The 15,142-nt window shown below is 39.0% G+C and overlaps 1 protein-coding gene across 2 annotated transcripts in view; it reads left to right on the top strand.

Annotated features, from left to right (window-relative positions):
• RAPGEF5 (Rap guanine nucleotide exchange factor 5) overlaps nucleotides 1-15,142 on the top strand; it is a 249,618-nt gene that overhangs the window by 60,205 nt on the left and 174,271 nt on the right. For both annotated transcript variants that reach the window (XM_017526967.2, XM_017526966.2), the window contains exon 6: nucleotides 8,212-8,278. In XM_017526967.2, the coding sequence (XP_017382456.1) occupies nucleotides 8,212-8,278 (67 nt within the window). The remainder of the gene's footprint in view (nucleotides 1-8,211; nucleotides 8,279-15,142) is intronic.

Here is a 15,142-nt window from a genome sequence, read left to right as displayed (position 1 = left end):
GTAACTCATGGCTGAACAAGGAAGTCCCAAAGGAAATAGGGAATATTTAGTGTAGAATGTACATTAAAATACAACATGCTCAAAATTGTGGGATGCAGCTAAAGCAATGCTTAGAGGAAAATCAATAGCTTTTAATGCTTATATTAGGAAAGAATAAATGTCTTAGATCAATGATGAGGGCTTCCATCTCAGCAAGCTAGCCAAAGAAAAACAAACTAAAACCGAAACAAGCAGAAAGAAAGAATTGATATAGATAACAAAAATCAATTTAAGTGAAAATAAATTAGAAAAAAAAAAAAACTAATGAAACAAAGTTGGTTCTTTGAAAAAAAAAAAAAAGTACTAAATCTCTAACCAGACTGTTGAAGAAAACAAAAAGACAAATTACCAATATCAGGAATTAAAGAAGGAATATCACTGCAGACTTACATTTGAAGGCTAACAAATGAATACTATGAACAACTATATGATCATTAATTTGAAAACTTAGGTGGAATGGACAAATTATTTGAAAGACATTAACTACCTATGGTCCTTCAAGAAGAATCTGAATAGAATTATGTATACTAAAGTAATTCAATTTGTAGTTGATACCCTTCAAACAAGGAAACTGTGGGCTTATATGGGTTTACTGGCAGATTTAAACAAACATTTAAAAAATAAGTTATGTCATTTCTCCCATCCAAGTACTAACCAGGCCCAATCCTGCTTAGCTTCTGATGTGGGCCAAGATCGGGCACTTTCAGGGTTGTATGGCCATAGACAAATCATATCATTTCTATACAGTCTCTTCCAGAAAATTGAAGAGGAGTGACTGTTTCACATTCATTTTATGAGGCCAGCACTGTCATGACAAATTTCAGAGAAAGAAAACAGCAGATCAGTATGACTCATTAGTATAGACACGATCTTCCTCACATATAAAAATTATAAACACATTATGAAAAAGGGGAGTTTACCCCAGGAACACAAGGATGGCTCAACACTCAAAAATCATTCAGTGTAATTCACCATATTCACAGACTAAAAATAGAAAAATTATATGATAAATTTTATAGATGCAGAGAAAGAATTTGAGAAAATTTAATACCCGTTCATGAGAAAAATTCTCATAAAATTAGAAATATAAGAGAACTTCCTCAATCTGATAAGACTTTGTATAAAACCCATAGCTTGCATCATACTTAATGGTGAGAGACTAAATCCTTTCCTACTAAGACTGAGAGCAAGGCTAGTATATCTTCTCTTAGTAACATCTCTTCCATTCCAGCCAGTGCAAAAAGTCAAGAAAAAAAAATAAAAGGCACATATTTGGAGGAAAACAGAAAGCCATCTCTGTTTGCAGACAATATAGTTATATACATAGAAAATCACAGGATAAATATTTTCTCTCTTTTCTGCCATCACTGACCATGGTCGTCTAGCATCTTGTTCTGTCAGATTTTAAAGGTAGATGGAAGACGTGGTTCATTAAGGAGTCTGAGGATGATCAGTCTTATTTTATATTCATGGCTTTTAATCTTGAGTGGGTCTTCAGCGCTGCTGGGTGGTCCTGTTCATTTCTTGACAAATTCAGTCTCCTAGAAAACTCTATCACAATTGCTCCTCTCTAACCTCGTTTTCATTGCATTTTATTTCATTGAAAGGAACATTTTAAAAACCATCTTCCTCATGTTTTATTTACCAAATCTGTCAATCTGCCTGCGTCTATATTGGTGGACTCTCTCTTTGCTCCTGATAAAAATGGATGCATTCTTATTTAAGGTCGGTTCCTCTCACATTGTGCACTGATCCCATCTCTGCACCCCTACTCGAGGATCTCATTTCTGAATTCTCATTTTTTCCCTGCCTCATCAGCTTATTCCTCTCTACTGGGTTGTTCTCTTAGGCCTGTGTTGATATTTCCCTTTGTCTCCCTCTAGCTGCTGCACAATGTCTCTGTTCCCTTTTACAGCAAAACTCTTCAAAAGATGTGTTTGTGGTTGTTTTCTCTACCTCTTCTATTCTTTTCTGAATCCACTCCATTCAGGCTTTCAACAGCACTACTCCACTGAAGTCAACCTTGTCAAGATTAGAAAAGTCTTCCATGTTGCCAAATGCAGTGGTTAATTTTTCAGTCCTCATCTTACTTGACATGTCAGCAGCATTTGGCACAATTGATCATGTCCTCCTAGAAGCAGTTTTTCCAGCTGGCCCTTGGGATAACATCTCTTGGTTCTTCTGTCTTGCTAGCTGCTGCTTTTAAGGCTCCTTTGCTAATTCTTCCTTTTCCTGATTATACTAACTGTGTTTCATTGCTTTGACATCTGCGGCCTTGCTGACCCTGGAGAGACCGCCCATCCCCGGAATAGCCATTCCTAGAGATAGTAAAGAACTTACCTGCTAGCTTAGCTAGGAGCACACCTTTCATAAGTAAGCCAACCATTCCATAGCTCATAACCTAACCACTTTTTTTTTTTATCGGGCTTTCACCTTCTGGGCTACTTTTCATCTGCCCTGATCACCCCAGCTCCAGGTACCAAACAACTAGGGGCAGTCCCTATGCCTTTGGTCCTGCTGAAGTTAATCAAACAGTCCATCCTCAGGCAGGCCTCACCTGTTCTGTTCTGGGGAAACCACAGGAAAGGTTCTTTCCCACATTTTCCCCTACGTCCTCTGCCTCCTGACTGACACTGGTGCCTTCCTGTGTGGCCGCTCCTGATATGTCATGCCCCCTTCTCCTGGGAACTGTGAGTTAAAAACTGTCTTTTTAGTGCCAGTTATCTCCTGATCTGTTGGCCTCAGATTATTCAGACTGGCTGTTCCTAAATAATGAAACCTATAATTTGAAGCAGCGACCTCTGAACACAGTAGAGGTCAGTCTTGGACTTCTCTTATTTTTCTACTCTCACTTTGGATGTGCCCTCACCCAGTCATGTACTTAATATATGTCATGGTGATGGTTCCCAAAATTCAGATACCTGTTTCCTCTTACCACCCTACACAAAATAGCACCTCCACCAACCCCTCACCTCTACCTCCTTTGTTCTCCTTATCCTGCCTGGTTTTTCCTTTCTACCTGACGTCTGTTAGCAACATGAGACATCCCTTGGCCTCCTTAGTTTCTGAAGTGGTGATGGATTTGCACTCTCTGGCTGGAGAGCTTATCCTGCCTGGTTTTTCCTTTCTACCTGTTGTCTGTTAGCAACATGAGACATCCCCTGGCCTCCTTAGTTTCTGAAGTGGTGATGGATTTGCACTCTCTGGCTTGAGTCTGCTATTCTGATGTCCCAAGCCTACCCTTTGTACTCCTAACTTAACTTTTCCTAATTACATCCTCATGACACTTGGAGAGGAGGAAATACCATGTGGGTCAACAAACTTTTTTTTTTTTTTAGTATTTCTCAAAAAGTTTTTGTGACGGAACTTGGCATAAGATTTGTATTGGCATTGTAAGTGAACATTTCCACTTATTACTTTAAACTGTTTTTGTAAAAAGTGTTATGAAATCAGCTAGTCCTAGTCTTTGTGATTACTCATTACCTCCTCTCCCAAGGAAACACTGAGTCCTTCAAAATTTCCATTGTTTATAGACAAGGCTTCTTCCAGGTGTGGGAACAGATTGCTTATCTTTATCAGAGTACATCTATATTTAAGAGTAGTACAGGAATTTTAGCAAAAATTGGAGATCTAGGCCCGATTATATTAGCATTTGAAATTGAACCATCTAATTAAATATTAAACATTAATACTCAAGTCCTCAAAATCAAATACAAAAAACAGTATCAGTAATATCTAATTTTATTCATCTTAGATTAATCTATAACCATACACTCTGGACTCTTAATGAAACCTTTTTTTTTTTTTTTTGAGACGGAGTTTCGCTCTTGTTACCCAGGCTGGAGTGCAATGGCGCGATCTCGGCTCACCGCAACCTCTGCCTCCTGGGTTCAGGCAATTCTCCTGCCTCAGCCTCCTGAGTAGCTGGGATTACAGGCATGCGCCACCATGCCCAGCTAATTTTTTGTATTTTTAGTAGAGACGGGGTTTCACCATGTTGACCAGGATGGTCTCGATCTCTTGACCTCGTGATCCACCCGCCTCGGCCTCCCACAGTGCTGGGATTACAGGCTTGAGCCACCGCGCCCGGCCAATGAAACCTTTTACATTCACAATTTATCCCTGTTTAGCACATTTTTTCTGCAAGCATAACTAGTAGTTGGATGCTGTGAAAAATTATCTTCTCCTGAGAAGGTAAACAAGTGTTGGTGTTGATGATATCAGAGATCTCAAGAAAAATCTAATTCTTATTCTTCCACTATCCCACTTCTTCTTTTTTCATAGGAATTTGCTTTGTTAAGAAAAACAGACTTGTCCAGAATATACACATCATGGGTAGGGGAAATAGGGAGATGTTGATCAAAGCATACAAAGTTTCATTTATAAACTGAGCAAGTGCTAGAGGTCTAATGTACAGCATGAGTGGTGATGGGTGTATTAATTTGATAGTGCTAATCATCACAGTGTATTCACAAGTAATCATGTTGTACATCTTGAATACATATCATCTTCGTTAATTACATATTTTTAAATCCAAAAAGATCTTGGCTATATGCTAAGTGAGATGGGAAGTCATTCAAGGATTTTGAGTAGAGGGACGTGAACTAACTTACATCTTAGCAAGACTATGCTGGCTCCTGGGTCCAGGTGAGAGATGTTGTGGCTGGGCCCATAGTGGTAGTGATGGAGGTGGTGAGATGTGGTCAGGTGAGAGAGATGTCCTGAAGGAAGAGCCAATAAGATTTCATGGTGGATACAAGGCAGAGTATGAGAGAAAGGGGTTCAAGGATGAATTCCAACTGGAAGGATGGAGTTGCCATCAATTAAGGTGAGGAAGACTATAGGAAGGACAGGGCTTTTGTTATTTTCCTTTTGGGTGGAAGTGGGCATAATGATAATGCATCCGGTTTTGATGATTAGAGGGATGTGAGTGGAGGACCATTGGTTTTTGTCATCTCCGAATCCTCACAATGACACCCTTAAATATGGCAGACCCCTCAAACTTATAGAGACATCTGGCTAGAGCACCAGGACTCAGCACTCTCCCCTGGAGAATTACCAGGTCTGGCTTGGAGTGTTGGTAAGCAGAGACCTTAAAAGGTAACCCGGGGGATTCCTAAAGGAGAACATCTGTTGGCATAAACCCTCAGGGATGGATCTTCCTTCCAGGGGTCACTCTATTTCTCTTCTCTTTCTGTCTTATGTCACTTGTCACTGTCATTACCTGCTGATTCCAGTAAGAGTTTCTTTATTTTCTTTCTCTAATCACTGAGAAACTAGACCCACAGCTTCTCTCTCTCTCTCTCTCTCTCTCTCTCTCTCTCTCTCTGTCTCATTGACTGAGCAGCACAGCCCCCTTTAGTAATAATGGAAAACATGCAGGTATTATACTTGATTTTCCTCTGCTGCATCCGTTTTGTTATTTATTTTGATCACACAAGTGAGAACTTTGTTTTTCCTGGGTTGCACTGAAGAGTGTTTACATACCTAAAAATGGAATGTATTTAAATTTTGTAAAAGATACATTTGCTGGAGAAAGAGAGCCTGGTATTTTTGTGCATTTTGGCCTAGAGCTAAGGAGGGGGTTTAAGGTAAAAAGTGAGTGTAGTGGTAAGGGAGAAAGGAGAGTGACCGAGTGTTGCCTTCTTTCTTCTTTCCCCCTTTTCAGCCTGTTCCACGATTGCCTGTTACCACCAGTCTTGCCCTCATGACCTTCCTTTACACCAGGTGAGGTACAGATGCCTGCTGGTGCAGCGGGGCATGGGGTATGTTAGCAGGAAAGGAAGAACATTTCCAAATTCTAGAGCTCTCAGTGGGCAGTGAGGAAAATTCCTGAAGGTTTGGAGTCTGGGGAAGAGCAGGACCAGATCTGGGTTTTAGAAAGGTGATCCTGGTGTCTGTAGCCCTCTGGGTACGAGAAGAGAAGTCAGAGACAAGCTTGTTAGAACGTGGTTAAAATAATTTGTTCCGGCGAAGTTGAGAGCACAGACTATCAGAGAGGCTTGGTAGGGAAGGAAGGGAAGTGAGAAGATTTGGTGACTGCCCAAAGGCTGGGAGTGAGGAGGTAAGGGATGGCTTTAGGGTGATCAGAGACCGTGATTCTAAGGGGAGAGCGGAGGGCAGGAGGTGAGAGAGGAATTAAGTTTCAGGTTGAGTTAGCCTGTAAGGTCCCCATGCGGGTGAAAATAAAGTTCCTGGAATTGCCATATATAGCCACTTTGAAGGCAGATGGAAAAACATGGCAAGTTCAGGGGAGAGCCAAAATCTAGAGAGACACTTGGGAGTTCTGGGCATAAATCTTGGTGATTGAGGGGATGACAATGGGATATGGGCTGTGGTACAGCTCTTGGGAGATCATCACTCTGTCCTTCTTACACATATTTCCTTAAGAAATGTTTTTACGTAAGTATGTTTTGTGCTGGAAGATCAATCAAAGACAGTTTTGCTTCTGAACAGGGAGTAAATTATTTGTCACTAAAATAGCTGCAACTCAACCATTAGTCATGAAATAGCCATTATCAGTCTCGTACACAAGAGCTTCTCTTGGAATTTTGAGTTACTTTCAGCAGCTTGTTGAAAACAGATTCATGAGATAATCTGTGCTAGCGCAAAATACCTCATGCCTATTAACTAATACTTCCAGTATCTGTTGGGGTCTGAGAAACAGGAAAAGACATGACCAGCCCATGTGCCACTACAGACGCCCTGGTTTGGTTCTCTTGTCTCCAGTGCCTTTGGTTCTTAATTTCCTGTCCAGTCGCCTCTGCTTAATCATATAAATCTGGTTTACTGGTTGAGATTATAAAGTGTTTCTAATCTCTTTTCAGTGTAACTACAGAAGCCTTGTGAATAGAAAATCTTAATAATAAAGCTTGTTTGAAATACTCATCCAGGTCACCTTTTTTAAAAAACAATCCCAAGTTATAATGCTCAGTTCTCACAGTTTTTATTGGGAAGATTGTCAGCAAGAGTCTCAAACACTTCGCTGCATGAGCACTTAAGTTATTTGACAACCTTAGCACCGCTTCATATCTGTATCTTGCAATTTTCATTAAGGCAGTCGTTTGTAGTACATTGCTGTGATTTGAAGTATGGGACTTTCTTTCTGGAAAAGGGTTTAATAACATTTACAGAAACAAGAAGGCAATGCCAGAATTGATCCAACTGACTTTTCCCTTCTTAAAGAGCTGCTTCTTGGCTGTCCTGTGAGCTGGGAGAAGCTCCCCTCCCCATTAGGCTGGCGTTCCAACTGACACACCGCAGTTACTGAGATTGAAATCAATCGCTGGACTGTGATGCTGATAACGCTGCTCCACAGGGCAGTTACCTCCAATCCCGCATGTCTACAGCATATATTGAAAGGGATTGCTTGTGGAAATAGATCTTGGACACAATTGTATATATTCACTTGGCATTGGTCAGTTTTTTCTCTTTGACCAAACTAGGAAAAATGTTCTTAAGAAGTAGATAATTTTGTATGTTAGAATATACATTTGGTGAAAGCTTTTACATGAATTAAGAAGATTATTTTCCCTAAACAATCAAACTGATCTTACATTGTTATACATCTTATTATTTAACACATGCATAATATTCTTATCTTCTTATTCAACACATGCATAATATTCTTAGCTTCTTAGTAGTCTCTTGAGAAAGCATGTACAAATAAATGCAAAACTTCTGTGTTTTGTATTCCTCATAATTCACATAGTGGTATTAGGCCTATAATACGCCATTTCATAGTGAGTTTGTTTTGGCTAAAACTCAATTGTAGTGGAAAATCCACATTTCATATTTTCAAAACCTGGATTTCATTTAGATTTAGAGGGAATTTCAGCCTTAACAACCTTTTATTAGTATCTACTCTCTGTGCAAGCCCCTATATGTAAAACTGTCATGTCAGGGTTATTCTGCTATATCATGGGGTGAGTAATACCCTATCCTCAGGATTCAATTGGTGCACTGTAAAGAGGTTCTTGCTAATTGATTTTGTAAGAACATTGGCCTGCAAGAGGATTATGTTCCTATGGCGTTACTGATACAGTCTTCGTTATTTGCATGAGTACTTTCGCTAGTGTAATAACAATGTCATCATTTGCCCTTTATTCCTCCTAACTTGGTAGATAAATTTGAGCAACCAAAGATGAAACATAATTTGTTCTTTTTTCAAAGGTCTCATCAGAAAATTGAAGACTCCGAAGAAAGCAGTGATGAAATTCTTGCTCGTCTAACATCTGCGGTAAGACCATGCAATTTTCCTGCCTAGGGGTACAAAAATAATGAAGCTGGGGCCCTAGAGGGGAAGCTGTTTGAGTGGTGGTGTTAGAGAGGGATTCTCCCTGTGGCTGCTCATCATTGTGAAAGGTATGAGGCAAGGCAGAGGGAGACAATGGCTTGAACTTTCTGTATGCAGATACAGCCTCCCTTTGCAGTATCATAGATATTTCTGGAGGAAAGTTCCTGCAACGTTTGTGGAAGTGGAGGTGTAGTATCTGATTTTTTAAATACAGTATGAGTCAACCTAGGAAAGGTTGTGACCTGCTGCACAAAGGAGAAAAGATTCTTTCATTAGGGGAAAAAAAGAATTACTTCAGCCAAAAAAAGGCCGAGTCGCTGGTTTTTAATGTACCACATTGCAACATTTTCTTTTTTTTTTTTTTTTAAGCCATTGATTAGACTTTGTTATAGCCTTGTTGGTTGAAGGAAAGTTCATGGGTTTCCTCTTAGGAAAAGCTGGCTGTGGTCACTAATTCTTGAGTTTTAGTTTTTTTTTTTTTTTTTTTTTTTTTAAATGGAGTCTTGCTTTGTCGCCCAGCCTGGAGTGTAATTGTGCAATCTTGGCTCACTGCAACCTCCACCTCCTAGGCTCAAGCAATTCTCCTGCCTTAGCCTCCCAAGTAGCTGGGATTACAGGTGCCCACCACCATGCCTGGCTAATTTTTGTATTTTTAGTAGAAATAGGGGTTTCACCATCTTGGCAAGGCTGGTCTCGAACACCTGTCCTTGTGATCCACCCGCCTCAGCCTCCCAAAGTGCTGGGATTACAGGCGTGAGCTACCGTGCTTGGCCTGAGTTTCAGTTTTTGACGGGCTCTAGCAATCCTATGTCACCACACCAGTACCCGGCAACTTGACTATTTGGAAACTTTACTAGCCTTCCCAAAAAATTGTTTAGTTCTGCTCTAACTCCATTATTAAAATGATAATTGCTGAAAATCGTGCTTGATTGGGTTATGTGTATGGATGAAATTGGTCTGTACAGAGTTTTATACACCAGGTCTTGTCAACAGAGTATAGCTTGAAGATTGAAAGTATCTTTCCTACTTTTCTGAAATGTAGCTCAGAAAAGTAGTTTTTTACAAATAGGTGTATTCATTCGTTTTCACACTGCTTTAAAGAACTACTTGAGACTGGGTAATTTATAAAGGAAAGAGGTTTAGTTGACTCACAGTTCCACATGGCAGGGGAGGCCTCAGGAAACTTATGATCTTGGTGGAAGGGGAAGCAGGTACATCTTGCATGGCAGCAGGAGAGAGAGCGAGCGAGGGTGTGTAGGAGGAAATGTCACACACTTATAAAACCATCAGATCTTGTGAGAACTTACTATCCTGAGAACAACATGGGGGAAACTGCCCCATAATTCAAACATCTCCCCTCAAGTCTCTCCCTAAACACCTGGTGATTACAATATAAGATGAGGTTTGGGTGGGGACACAAAGCCTAACCATATCAAGTGATAATCAGTGGTATAAAACACATGAAATGGAATCTTGACAGCATATGATGAAAACATATTTAGACCTTTGCAGTTTAAAACATTGACCAAAAAGGAGTGCCTATGGTGTGCAGAATTATAATAGCCATCTGTTTAAAAAGTGTTCACTATGGGCCAAAAACTATGGTAAACATTGTATGTTTGTGTGTACGCATGCAAACATAAACATTCTGCTAAGCTGTATAACAGCACTATGAAGTAAGTGGTATTATGTCTGTTTTATAGATATGAAAGCTTATAGAGTTTGAGTAACTTGCCTAAGGTCACTCAGGAAGAAAGAACAAAGCAAAAATCAGAACTCAGAATTTTTTATCACGATATTCTTCTAACTACTATGCCTCATTAAAAAATATATAGTAAATAATGTAATAGACTTATTGGAATAGTTTCAAACGTGATAAAGACATGTATACTTTTGTTCCTATAGCCATACCAAGAAGATAAGACAGATATATTCTGAAAGCTAATATATAAAGTAGTTGGAAATTGTGCACCAAGAAAGGTGATGAATAAATAACATCGTAAATTCAAGGACCATAACAGAAAGCTTCACTGCAGACACTGGACTTGAACCACCACTGAAAGTGGTCAGGATTTAGAGATGATGATTAGGAGGATGTGTATTCTAGCTGTGTAATTTGTTGTGGGCAAACATAGGGATGAGAAAGTACAATGGAAAAGTCTGAGTAGACCCACCAAGTTAGAGAAGAAGGTCCTGGTTAAGAAAAATGAAAGTTTTTCTTGAACAACAGATTAACATGATGGAGATGTTTAAGAAAGAAGTTGAAGATAGGGAGACTGATTAGATGCTGATAAAAATCTAGTTTATGGTGGTTTTTATGGGAACCAAAAGAAAGATGAATTCAAAAAGGAACACAAGGAAATTGATTTTTTAAAAATCTTTATGAATGGGTCAAGGAGGAGGGGTGAGATAACTGAAGTCTGAACTTGGGTGACTGGAGGCACAATGGTGCTCTTTGGAAGCTGAGTAACTTATGCAGTAAGAGAGGTGATTTGGGGGGCTATGTTGCGTTTGAGGAGACAAGAACGTAAAAATATGCAGGAAACATCTGGAGACAAGTGTCTGAAGCTCAAAGAGGTCAGCGCTAAAGTTAAGGGAGCCAGTTCCAGAGAAGCTGCAGATTGAAGAGCTGAGTAGAAGATAAGAGTCTGGGGAACAGCCATAGGCAGAGGGCAGTAGGGGGATGAGAGGACAGTGAGAGGAAATGGAAATAACTGAATGGTTTATAGCATGAAGGTCACATTCAAAAGAACCTCCAAAAAGGATGGGATGGATAGCAAAGTGTTCACTATGGATTTAATTGACATAATCTTACCAGAAAAGTCCCCAAGCTAAGAGACTGAGTAAAATGAGGTAAGATGCTGGAGTGGTGTTTAGAAATGAAAATAAATGGCAGAGAGGAAAACTTCATCTCTTCAATTGATGAGCAATGTGCCTGCAATATTAAAAATATCCTGTACTGAGATTAAGGACCTTGTTTCTTATTTCAGCAGTTTCACCTTGGCTAAGGTGAATGGTTGGACTAGACAATTTATAAGTTCCTTCAAGTTCTAAAATTCCATTGTTCATTCTAGAAGCATTTGTTAATGGACAGTGGAGCTGAGTCCACCTCTTCGTAACATGGTTGTTCCTGTTGACAATGAAATATAAACTTTGTTACATAGGTGATGATATGTGCAGAAAGATATTTACATGCGTCACTCAAGGAATAGTTGTCATCTACCATGTCCCCTAATCATGACAAGGGAAAGCAGAAGCGACATCTGTAATACAGAGTTGCCAATGTACTGTTTGAGAGCCTGTGTTTTGGGGGTATTGGAAAGGGCAGTGGTTTCCAGCAGTACAGTCAACTGTGCCCTCTTGTATATTCCCCATTTTTATTCAAATGTGGAATTTTTGCACATGACCATCTTAGAAAATTTCTCATTTCTTTAACCCCAATAGTTTATTTCCTGGTTCCCTCTTAAGTTCATCAGCAGGAAAATCCTGTCATCTAAAAATATATTACCTGAAGCTTTACTCTGGAGGAGGATACATGTGGATTTTCTTATTGAAGGAACATGAGAGGACAGTACATGTGCAGAAATAAAAATGTCTTTATAATTCAGTCAAATGTAGGGTTGTTAAAATGTACATAAACATGAACAATTAAAATGTTTCAGCCATGTTTCTAGTAGTCTTCATTAAAGAGCCATCATTCCAAGTGTCAGACATACAAAAACCTAAACAGTGAAAGTCTGTAAGAAGTTTTCAGCTTAAGGAAGAAGGATGTGGCTATAATAGAACCTTTCCATTATGTAAAGTCTATAAAAATGCTCTAGGAATTATCTAACTTATCACCTTAGCCTCCTTTCTAATATTTTCTGGGGCTACACATTTTAAGTTGAAAACCTCTTTTCATCTACTGTGGTAAAGCTGGCAGGCCAAGAAGGGCCTTTGAATGACACAGCTCATCAGTTTCCACCCTTGAAGTTCTGAGCATTGCTTTATTTTTAAACATGAATTCTTCCAGTGTTTATGACAAATAGATTATTCTGAATTGATCAGACAAGTTTAAGATATTCGTATTACAATCCAGGGGTCTGCTTGCTCAAACCTAAAGTAAATATGGGGAAGTTTTTATAGTGAATTCTGTATTACTTTCAAAGCCACAGCTCTTAGGGATGTAAATTTAGGAAATCAGCTAAACTTTGAAGCATTGCAAAGATCTGAGAAGTACTTGGGAAGTGTCCAAAGACAGGAAATAGAAACATGAACATTCTTACATAGGAGATAAAAACGTATTCTAGACTTCCATCTCATGTTTACTTAAAATCAACAACCAGAACAAAACCTATTAGGTTGTTTTTGTTTTTTAAGGCTAAGTTTTTATGTTGGAAATTGTAGAAATAGGAAAGACAAAAACATTTCATCTGGGTTTGAATGAAATTTGTGATTTTTGTTCATAGTCTAATTGTCAAACACCTGAGGTAATGTGTGTTAGGCTAAGTTGTGCATTGTTTATATTAGATGCCTATTTGGTTAGGTGGTTATATGGGAGGCCCTTATAAAGGGACAGGGAGCATGTGATGTGTCCTCTGTGCTGCTAGATTCAACAAAGTCAGCCATCACTTGGATGGTGACAGAGAAGAGAGTCTGAGTGTCTAGAATAAAACATTAACCTGGTTGTGGCAGGGGTGCGGGGTGGGGGTGGAAATTCATGGCTGTATCTTAAGAGATAAATTAAAATTACAAATTAGGTGTTCAGAATTTAGGAAGAGAGATCCATGGGGTTTAGAAAAACACTTGATACTCTTGGATCATGTAACTAGTCACTCTTGCACCCTTGTGTTCCATGTCAGAACTAAACTGACCCAGTTTATGACTTTTATCCTTTTAGATGTTTATATTTGTGTGGTTCTTCTCTATCTTCTGGCTCATTTTCTTTGGTTCATCCAACTTTATTGTGGGATCTCTGCCTTGGATGCATTTAGTGGTGTTTTTAAAATTCCTTTTCATAGCATCTTCAGGTATAAGTCATCCCTCCTCTGAGAAATACCACTGAACTAAAATCTCTCATCTTTCACCTGAACTTTCAGTCATTTTCTTTGAAGTGTGTATCTTCCACAGTACTCTATCTATAGCTTTTCTTCCTCCAGAAAGTTTGTAAAATGGCAAAGATTCCTTTAGTTTGTCCTAGTTTGACTCTACAGTTTGGATTTGATATATTGGAGAAATTCCTCTTTGAACAGGAATTGTTATTTTGGACAGGAATTAATAATATTGACAACTGTTTGATTAGAAACTTTTAAATTGATACTGCTTCCATAATAGCATGAGGTTTGGTTTTTGATGAATCTTTAAAAAGGGAAGTTTAGAGACTTGTTTAAGAGACTGTGTGCCAAGTTAGCAAAGACTGGGAGTAACCTTAGTTGAGTGAAAGTGGAGGAGATTTGTCATGTTCAATACAGATGGTCCCGACCATGATGGTTCAACTTAATGATTTTTCAACTTTATGATGGCACAAAAATGAGGTGCATTTGGTAGAAACTGTACTTCGATTTTTTAAATTTTGATTTTTTACTAGGCTAGCAATATATGGTAGGATACTCACTCGAGACACCCAGTCAGCTCCATGATCACCAGGATACACAACCGGTATTCCACAGTGCTCTGTGCTGCCATCTGTAGGCTGATGTGAGTGTTCTGAACACGTTTAAGGTAGGCTGGGCTAAACTTAGATGTTTAGTAGCTTAGGTGTATTAAACAAATTTTTGACTTATGATTGTTTTAATTTACGATGCGTTTATTGGGATGTGACCCCATCATAAGTCAAGGATCATCTGTATGTAATGAACACAATTAAGTGATGGACTTCTACCAGATTTAGAAATATGTTTTTTAAAATGCAAAAAACAGGTTTTCTGCTCACCACTTTTCCTGGCTATCTGCCTTTTTCTTCCTGGAGAATGCAGAAATAAAGTGTAGGTAATCCCTTCCCTTAGACTATCGCAGCCTGATCAGACATGTCTATTCAAAGAATAAAAGTTAGTTGCACCCCCAGTGAATGACAAGCCTTCTTTCTGGCTGCCACAGGATCATGAACATCTTGTTACCTTATATTTCTTATTTGTAGGGAACATAAAATTCCTACTTGGAATTCTTAGGCTGGCTTCAGTCCTTCCAGTGGCTTAAGAGCTACTATATGATTTGGGGAAGGGCCAAGCAGATTGAGTTTTGAGAGAAAGTGTCAAGTGAGACCAGAGAAGACATATCTAGTTCCAAGGAGCATTAAAGAAGCACCAGTGAAATTGTAGCATATCCTGGTAGCAACTTTTTTCTATGGTTTATAAGGAGCCATAGGAGTTGTTATTTCCCTCTCTCCTTGTGTTTCAGTCTGTCCTCATCCAGCAGGCCTTGGGCTATGGACTGTCAGTCTCTAGGACCATGTGGAATGCTGGTTAAAGCTCCTTCTGTTTCCTTCAGTGGGAGCTTAGAGTAACACCTCACAAACCTATACCTGTCAAAACCTAAATAGATCACTGAATAGTATTTTTCTATGGTTGTCAATAAAAAATTCTTATATGTTCTTGCTTGTCAATAATTCTTATATGTTCTGTCTATTTCTATTGCTTGTCAATAAAAAATTCTTATATGTTCAATCTTCATCCTAGTAATAGAGCCCCATATACCATAATATACAGGTGTGTGTGTGTGCGCGCGCGCACACACACACACACACACACACACACCTTTAAAAAATTAATTACCTAGCCATTATTTCTAAATCCAAAGAAACTATCAAAATCTACCCAGATTGTGTGGTAA

Source organism: Cebus imitator, unplaced genomic scaffold, assembly GCF_001604975.1.
Source record: "Cebus imitator isolate Cc_AM_T3 unplaced genomic scaffold, Cebus_imitator-1.0 Scaffold45, whole genome shotgun sequence".
NCBI classification, from domain to species: Eukaryota; Metazoa; Chordata; class Mammalia; order Primates; family Cebidae; genus Cebus; species Cebus imitator.
This window is presented reverse-complemented; position numbering and strand designations above follow the sequence as displayed.